The following is a 9381-nucleotide window of genomic DNA, read 5'->3' as shown; positions in this document are numbered from 1 at the left end:
CGAATACGAAAAATTTTCATTTCAAATATACGCTGATTTTCCTCAATTTTTTTCGGAGGTTTTCCGGCCTGCAAAACTTCTTGCGCTATCACACCGCTCTTAATTGGGACCCCAAAAACCTAATAAAAAAGTTTCGCGCGCGCACGTTATGAGGTTTTTCAGATGAGTTTTCCGGGACTTTCGATCACTTCTTACGAGAGTTTTCCGGCCCGCAAAACTTCTTGCAGTATTACACCGCTTTTATTTGAGGCTTAAACCGCACGTTACACAAGTTTTCGCGCGCGCACGTTATGAGGTTTTTCAGATGAATTTTCCGGCACTTTCGATCTCTTCTTACGAGGGTTTTCCGGCCCGCCAAACTTCTTGGGCTATTACACCGCTCTTATTTGAGGTTTAAACTCCACGTTGCAAAAGGTTTCACGCGCGCACGTTATGAGGTTTTTCAGTCAATTTTTTCGTCCGGGAAAACCGGCTGGCATTTTCATATCCGACCTTTGCTGACCTTAAGAAGTGGCGTTTGGTGATGTACTAAGTTGGGCCCGTCAGTTTACAAGCTGAAATGGCGCGCCCCTTATCGACCCTGTTTTCTGTAGCCAGCTCCCCGTCTATAAAATATTTGAAATGTGGTTTAATATACCATTTTGTTAAATATTTAAACTCTTGTAAGTTTTAAAATCTTTTTGAAATGTTAGAAATCTTTGGAGAATTTTTGTGAAAACTTTTTAATGTAGTGTAAACGCCTTTTTTGAATGTTTGAAATCTTTGTTAAATATTTTGAAATGTTTATAAAATCTTTTGTATTCGTTGGTCATTAAATTATTTTGAAATCCTCTAAAATGTTCGAAAACCTCTTGAAATCTTTAAAATGTTTGTGAAATCTGTTGTACACTCAAAAACCGAATGGCCAAACCCTTGAAAAAATCCGTTTTATGGCCATGGCTTATTCTAATTCTAAAACTGAATTAACATCGAAATTTTAAAATAATAATTTTTCAAGTTTAAAAGTTGAACACCTCAACAAAAAGTGCCATGAAATATCTTTATTTATTCTGTAATAAACAAAAGATAATTTATATCTTGACGAATAAACAAATTTTCAGCAGAAATATTTTTTTTAAACAAGATTTTTCTTTCGTAACCGGCTAAAAGATTTAAATTACTCTTCGCATTTCGATAAAATTACTGTTTTAAAATAAAAAAAAAGGAATAATTAAAATTGAAGGTTTTCATGAAAAAAATCAAGGAGATTACCTGTTTTTAAGGTCACTAGACACCCTGTCCATGGTGAGTGCCCACCCTTTTGGAACCCAGAAAGGAAATAAAATTACAATAGACTCAGGGTTAAAAATGAAAAAAAAAAACCCAGAAGAATTCACTTAAATTCATGTATTTAAAGTAATATTGTGGAATTCCAATAATTATTTGAATGTACAAAACATACCAAAAAAGGTTTGCTTTCAGGGCAAAGAACGCCAATTCCTATTACCGTAATCGTAATATATAATTACAAATGTTTATCAATAATGAATTGACAGATTATTACGTCACAGTCTTAAAACATGTTATTACACCAATAAGTACAATCAACAATGAAGCCACTATTATGTTTTTATTTTACAAGATTCTCTAGCATAGAAACATCTGTGATGATTGATGTACTGCAGTTTATAACACATTGACTTACAAGCAAATGTTCCTCAATTCAATTTCCGAAATTACTGCTATGAACCACAATTTTAGTTCAATGCCCTGATAATTTCGAATGAAAAAAAAAATGTTTTATAAACGAGACGATGAATGGAAAAAGTTCTCACATCAAAAAACGGAAATACTTGTGCAGTGATGGTTCATCGGTATTACCTAAGAAGATATCGTGTTTAAAACATTCTATAGGGATAAATGTATTTTGAATTGGAATAATACATTCCAAGAATTTCGACTTGCACTTAATTATAGGCGATTATTGATTGAAAATGAAGTCTCATCACAGGTCTCGAGTATCTTAACTTACCCTGTACTTTTCAATTCTTTTTCCATTCACGACTTCAATAAATTCATATTTCATATTCTATAGAAAAAGAGGAATGAGACGTTAAATGCTTTGTTTTTCTGTGATCATTGTTTGCTTAGTTTTCTTCGATGATTAAATCAAAGTCATTTCCTTCACCTTGGCCTCGCTAGGGTCAATTTAAAGCTGGCCACAGTCGGCGACGACGACTTTCCTGGTTGTCTTTCCGTTGGGGGTTCCAAAGCTCTCGAGTTTTTTCACTACGTCCATGCCGTCAACGACGGCGCCGAAAACGACGTGCTTGTTGTCGAGCCACGAGGTCTTAACAGTGGTGATGAAGAACTGCGAGCCGTTTGTGTTTGGTCCAGCGTTGGCCATGGACATGATTCCAGGTCCGGTGTGCTTCAGTTCGAAGTTCTCGTCTTCGAACTTTTCGCCGTAGATGGATCTTCCTCCAGTGCCATTGTGCTTGGTGAAGTCACCACCCTGACACATGAAGTTGGGAATGACACGGTGGAAGGAACTGCCCTTGTAGCCGAAACCTTTCTCTCCTGTGCAAAGGGCACGGAAGTTTTCGGCCGTCTTGGGAACCACGTCGTTTCTCAGCTCGATGACGATGCGGCCAACTGACTCACCGTCGGCTGTCATATCGAAGAAACATCTTGGCAAACCCATTGTGAATAAGTTTCAGGTGCACTGCGAACAGTAAAAATTAAAATTAGTACCTGGCATTAGAATCAAGGTTGCCTCTTCGGTCCGGTTTTAAACTTCCACAACGGAAGCATATAATAGAAAAAGTATATTTTCTAAAAATGAGAATATTCTCACCACCTTTTCACAAAACTGAACAAAATTGTTATATAATTACACACACACGCTCATATATATATATTTATTTACTTTACATAAGAGTCTCATGACTCAAAAATGCCTGTCATTCAGTCTTGACGAACAAATAAAGATGAAAGATTATTATAAAGATGAAAGATTATTATAAAGATTAAAGATTATTATGGCCCTTCAAAGCACTTCTTACTTAAAATCTAAAAGAATCGCCGTTAAAATTTAAGAACTGATCCAAATGAAATTCTTTAAAAAAAATCCGCTACCTATCTTAAGAACTATATCAGAATGAGTGTCACAATTAGGAAAAAAGCTCCAAATTTAGCAATCGAAGCATGCAAAATGATTTGGAAATTTTGACCCTGAGTCACTGTCTGAACCAGAAGAAGTTAGCGAAGCTGAATTCTATCAACTGATAAGCTGTAAAATATAATTATCATGAATTTACCTGCAATATCTGCCAAGTAAGCGAAATTTGACGATTTTGCGAAATTTGACTAAAAAAAACGTGCCGAAGAAATGGCGGCTTGGGAAACGAAAAGGCGGTAATCGATTAAACGTAGACTATTTTTAAAAGTATGCACTGAAAATGAAGTAAATGGAATTTGTTGCTACTAAAAAATAAAATTTTAATTCACGCCTCTATAATGAATGCCTTGAAATGGAAACCGGCGCTTTATGCGAAACGGACGGGAAAGGAACGCTATACCGCCATCGTGCTCTTTGACTTTAGATGTTTCTCAGTTTAAAGAACAAAAATACAAACTTCACTGATAAAAATACGTCGCACTAATTAGTGAACAAAAGAGATGAAATATTGGACAATTTGTAACAAAACTTACCTTATTAAATAAGTTAAATTCGAAGCGGTCCAGCCGTTAGTTGCAAAACGTGTGGAACGGAATGGACTTCCTTCTCTTTGGAAATGTGTGTCTTGGGCCGCGGCTCTGTGAATACGTGTGCACAAACACTAAATACTTTGTGGAAAATTTCCGTTGCTTTCCGTTTCTCGCACTTTCTCTTGATGCTCCGCCACCCTATTAACTGGTTTATGAATCACGTGACTTGTCTAACCGATACTAGCGCCATTATAAATTCAAATTAAGTAATTACACCAGATTACACACAACTTCGAAGTTTCTACAAAAAAGAAAAATATAGAGTTTAGAAATATTTGGATGTCGTATCTGCTTTTTTAAAAATTATTTACGAAAGTTAGATTTTCAATAAAAGGTGAGGATTTTCCGTGTCCGTGTCAGCTGGACATTTTCGTGAATTTTTCCAAAGATATTTTTCTTTGTACAACAGATTTTTGTAAGGGACTGTACTGTACTTTTGTTATGTCCACCACTTGTCAGAAGACAACATTTATAATATGGGCATTTTTTCAAACATATGTTGACATTCGCAAAGAAAGATGCGCATTTATTTTTGCAAAAAGGTAAGAGAATTTATTCGCATGTCTTTTATTATCAACTTTTGCTTTGGAAATAAATTAAACGGGCTTTTAGTTTTTATAACCTCAACATTCTATAATCTATATATCAATAAAACGGATCTGCAAAATGCACATTTTATTACAAATTTGGTTCATTTTGCTAAATACGGGTCCAAAATAATAAATTAATATAAATGTCTATATGGATTTTTTATTTGGATAATGAAATACTGAAAAGGCGAAGATATATTTGAGGTTATATTATATTCAGTTATTATAAAGTATAATTTAATTGTCACTAACTTATAACAATCACTTTCATTAATTAACGGAGAGTCTAAAGTTACTATTAATTATATTATCATTATTATTATAGTATTTATATTCGTGTATATGCATTAGTATTTATTATCCTTGTAATCATTTGTAGTACTCACTATAATCATTGGTAAGGATATGCAAGCAAAAGTAGAAGAAAATAGTTTTGTTTTTTTTAAAGAAAAGTTCTCAGTTTTGTTTGCTGTTTTCTAAGCGTAGTCTAGATTATGTTTACTGATTTAAGCCTGTATATAAGGTTTATTTATTCGGTAAATAAATGCATACAAATAAATAGACCGTACAAAATTCCCTGTGAAGTTGACTTGAGTAATCACTCTTATCATCCCGAAAGTAGAAACCAAACTGCTTTATCTCAAAAGTGTAAGATCTTGAAATTATTTGAAAGACAAACTACTTTACGTCCTTATATAGAAAATCATAAAAAGAAAGAAAACTTCCTTTAAAATAGGTACAAAATTTAACCTATGAATATAAATTTTGAACTAAATATAATAAGAAATTATTATTAGCGTGACAAAATATACCGAAAGTATCGCGCACATTGTTGTTAAGAACCCGATTGGGTTTTGAATGATTTGAATTTGCTTATTTTATTAATAGTTTTCTTGAATAAAAAAATTATCATGGCTATTAAAACAAACTAAAGGGGGGAGGGGGGGGGTAATTCCAATTTTGAGTGAACTCGAGATATAAAAATTAAAAAGATTTCAGAAGATATCTTGGAGTTTTTAATTTTTTTTTACAATTTGAACGTTTCCGAAGTTATGGGTATCAAGAGATTTAATAAGGTTTCAAGCGATTTTAAATCATTTTTAGGAATTGAAAAGTATTTTAAAGAATTTTCCGGATTTATAAAACATTTACAAGAGATTTCACAGCCCCTCCTAAAAAATTGTAAATAACTTAAAATCATCTCACAAATTTTCTAAGGATTTAAACTAATTCAAGAATATTTCAAGTTTTTTACAAGAATATTTGTATTAATTAATTAATAAATACAAAATAACTCTTCAAGGTAGTATAAAACATCTAAAGGTTTCAAGGGGTTTACGAAATTTTACGATATTTCAAGTTATTATTCAAGATTCCGAGGAGTTTCGCAGAATTTTTATGGATTTCAACTAATTTTAGAAAACGCCAAGGGATTTAGAGAAGTTTTAACAATTTTGTAAAAGTTTTCAGTAGGTTTCAAAGTATTACAAAATTTCTAAGGGCTTCGAATGGTTTCAACATATTTTAAGGGATTTCAAGAGATTTCTAGAGATCCCAAAGTATTTAAAAAGATTTTAAGTTTTGTCGAAGTATTTCAAAATATTTTAAGTGAGGGTTTATATACTCCTGCAATCTGTTGTACACACTCTGCAATCGTATGCAATCCTGTGCAGTACCATGTCATCTTTCACGATACATTGCGAGAAGCCATTATAGAAAAATCAGTATTGGTCTGTAATGATTTTCCTATAATAAATTTCTCATAATTTTTTCGCGATTCTAAGAAAATCATTATAGAGAAAAATTATTAGAAAATCAGTATAGAAATAAAGAATGCTAAAATTTTGAAAAAATTAATACAAAAAATAGAGAAACATCCGAAGAATTTGTTTAGTTATTTAACGTGAGATTTCGAAAAAGTTTAAGAAAATCCAGCGACTTTTCATGGATTTTAAGCAATTTCTTCAGATTTCAAAAAAAAAAAAAAATGCAAGGAATTTAGAAGATTTCCAAAGATATCAGAAGATTTTCCAGGGATTTTAAAGAACTCCAAATTTACAAGAGAATAAAAAAATTGCAAGGGATTTCAAAGAATTTAGTAGGATTTCCAAAGATTTCAAGATTATCCTAGTGAACTTTGGAAAGTAAAATCAACTTAAATTCGAAAGGATCTTTAGCGATTTCAACTAATTTTAACGTATATCAAGGAATTTCACAAGATTAGAGGATTTTAAAAATTAGTATGGACTAAAACATTTTTTAGAGAACTTTAATGAATAACTTTAATTTAATTTGAATTCCGAAGAACTTCCATGGATTTTAAGCAATTTTGTCAAACTTCACAAAATTTTAATGATTTTCAAACATATCAGGCGGTTTTAAGGGGAGTCCACAAAATTTTAACAAATTTAGAGGGACTTTAAAGATTTTAGACATTTGCAAACATTTCAAAAGATTTCATCAATTTTTAAAAGATTAAAAATACTTCCACGGATTTCAAGAAATTTCGAAACATTTCAAGAGATTTTAGAGGATGTTTACGTTTTTTAAAGAAATGTTCATGTATTTCAAAGAATTTTGTAGGACTTTCAAAGCTTTCAAGGGCTTTCTAATGAGCTATCGAAATTTAAATTAAATTTCAAATGATCCCCAAGGTTTGAAGGGTTTCTAAGTTATTTAAAAGAATTTCAAAAGATTTAGGCATTCTATTAAATCTAGGGGTTTCAAAGAGTTTTAAAGATTTCTAATGATATTAACGGTTTCTTAGACAAATTTAAAGAATAAGTTTAATTCAAATTATATTTGAGAGTTTTCAAATGATGAATGCTTTTTTAAAAGGATTTGTACGTTCTCCAAATATTTCAAAGGATTTCAAAGAATTTGGTAGAATTTCGAAAGCAGTCAATGGATTTCCAGTGAACTTTGGAAATCAAATTAAATGAAATTTCAAGGGATTTTAGAGATTTATAGGGATTTAATATACTTTTCAGACAACTTTAATGAATAAATTCAATTAAAATTATATTTGAGGGATTTTAAATTGCTTATACTTTTTAAAATGTGTTTTACGTTTTCAACGATTTTAAGGGATTCTGTAAATGATTTCATGAGATACAAATGGAATTGTATTGAATTGCAAGCGATTCTTTAGGAATCCGCAGATGTTACGGGATTATAAAGTACTTCAAGGAATTTCAAAAGATTTCAAGGAATATAATAAATAAATATAATATATAATAATATAATATATACCTAATAGAAATTATATCTCCAAAGATTTCAAATCTTTCTAGGGATTTCAACGTTTTTTCTAGAGAACTTTAATTTATAAGTTTTGTTAAATTTATATTCAAGGAACTTTAAATGATTTATGCTTTAAGAAATAAATTAAATTTTATTTCAAAGGATTTATATGGATTTTAACAATTCAATGTCATGAACTTCGAGAGTATTTTCAGACATTTTCAGAAATTTTAAAATGTTGAAAAAGATTCCAAGAGTGGTCAGACCCTCATTTAATACTAAGGCATATGCATTTTAAGATAAGCAAGTTTTTTTTTATTGTTTTTTACGGGGTTGTGGTCAGTCAACCATCAGTTGCTATTTCTTGCTAAATTTTCCTATTTTCTGTGTTGGAAATTACGAGTAAAGTGCTTTAGTAATTAAAATTATGTATTTTTGGCTAATTTACACTTTTTCAGTGCAGTACGTCGTAGTACTTAAAATATGGAAATATCTAGTAATCGCGCGCATTCTGCGCTTATTTTTTGGCTAGTGTAATAAATTATTTCGATGATTCTTAATATTAAATAAATAAAAATGAAGAAGTGGTTTGATTCAACATATTTTTTTATGAATGATAATAATGCACTCATGTGATTTTTCGAGAATTTTTTAAAATTAAAAATCCGTTCTATAAAAATGCAATATCAGTGAGAAAAAGTAATTAAACCATTACAGTTGTTAATGATAAATTGCATCTGATATCGGATCTCCGTCTGTCAAGCGAGAAGGAATTTAGTCACTGATACACGGCTTGAATATACGTATCGATTAGGATTAATATACAATGCATAATGAATTACTGAAATTAATAATGCCATTATGTTTTCCACAGATATTCAAACATGTAAAAAGTGAGACTTAAATTTTCGTGACATTTTTCAAATGTCAACGAAAAAATGTATTACATTTTTATTCTGCTACTCTGGATTTCTCTTATCGACGGCTACATTATCAACGGCAATTTTTGTGAAGTAAGTATATTAGTATATTAGTATACAATGTGTTTTAGAATATATAGTTTATGAATAGAAAATTATAATAGTGGTCACACAGTTTCTTAAATATATATTTTACTTCATATAAAATTATTACACTATTTAAAATTTGTAATATTACAAATTTGACATTTTTAAAATTAAAGATTTCAAAATTCATTAGCTAAAAATTATAAATCTTTTGGCTTGAGGAACTTGACTAATTCCAAGTATTTAAGGTAAAGTAACTTCAAATCACTCGAAATTGAGCAATTAAAAATTTCAGCGTCTGAAATTGTTAAGCCTTGCCTTAGAAATTGATTATTAGAGTTTCAGTCATGAAATTAAATACCTAGTTTAAAGTTACAAATTTTTAGATATAAACTATTATAATGTGAATCGTTTCAAATAAAAATATTAAATACTAAAGATAAAACCCTTTAAAATATAAAAACTAAATCTTTTGGAAAATCAGATATAACCTTGTACCATTTTATAGTAAAGTATTCGGAATTTTATAAGTAAAAGGAAAGACAAAAATTACAATAGTGTTTTTATTATATTACTGTCTGATGAGCTGGAGAAGAGGTAGTTTGGAAATCTAATTTTGATTTATGAATTTTTTTTATACTCTGATTTCGGTGCATAAAATGGTTGATGAGAAAGGAGGTTTCATTTCGATCTAAAATTAACTATTTTTAGGTCTGTTTTTTAAAGTTTAAAAACTTAACTAATAGAAATTGAAGCTTGAACACTTAAGCTATTTGACGTTTGATTAACTA

At 30.4% G+C, this 9381-nt stretch overlaps 2 protein-coding genes across 6 annotated transcripts in view; one reads left to right on the top strand and one right to left on the bottom strand.

Moving 5' to 3' along the window:
* Positions 1 to 1374: 1374 nt before the first annotated feature.
* LOC117170329 (peptidyl-prolyl cis-trans isomerase-like) lies at positions 1375 to 3878 on the bottom strand. 2 transcript variants are annotated; one of them, XM_033357044.1, is made up of 2 exons: positions 3694 to 3878; positions 1375 to 2704 (listed from the first exon to the last, which is right to left on the bottom strand). In XM_033357044.1, the coding sequence occupies exon 2, from the start codon at positions 2681 to 2683 to the stop codon at positions 2189 to 2191; it is 495 nt and encodes a 164-aa protein (XP_033212935.1). In that variant the 5' UTR covers positions 2684 to 2704; positions 3694 to 3878; the 3' UTR covers positions 1375 to 2188. The 2 variants fall into 2 exon arrangements, with proteins under 2 accessions (XP_033212935.1, XP_033212936.1); XM_033357045.1 differs by lacking the exon at positions 3694 to 3878 and adding an exon at positions 3300 to 3490.
* A 112-nt stretch (positions 3879 to 3990) lies between these two features.
* Positions 3991 to 9381, top strand: part of LOC117170327 — a 30007-nt gene continuing 24616 nt past the window's right edge. For 2 of the 4 annotated variants that reach the window (XM_033357041.1, XM_033357038.1), the window contains exons 1-2: positions 3991 to 4292; positions 8458 to 8596. In XM_033357041.1, the coding sequence (XP_033212932.1) occupies positions 8522 to 8596 (75 nt within the window). In that variant the 5' untranslated portion in view covers positions 3991 to 4292; positions 8458 to 8521. Of the gene's footprint in view, positions 4293 to 8457; positions 8597 to 9381 lie in introns of those variants that run through there. The other 2 variants (XM_033357039.1, XM_033357040.1) reach the window with 2 other exon arrangements.

The sequence above is a fragment of the Belonocnema kinseyi genome, chromosome 3, assembly GCF_010883055.1.
Source record: "Belonocnema kinseyi isolate 2016_QV_RU_SX_M_011 chromosome 3, B_treatae_v1, whole genome shotgun sequence".
Taxonomy (NCBI): Eukaryota; Metazoa; Arthropoda; class Insecta; order Hymenoptera; family Cynipidae; genus Belonocnema; species Belonocnema kinseyi.
This window is presented reverse-complemented; position numbering and strand designations above follow the sequence as displayed.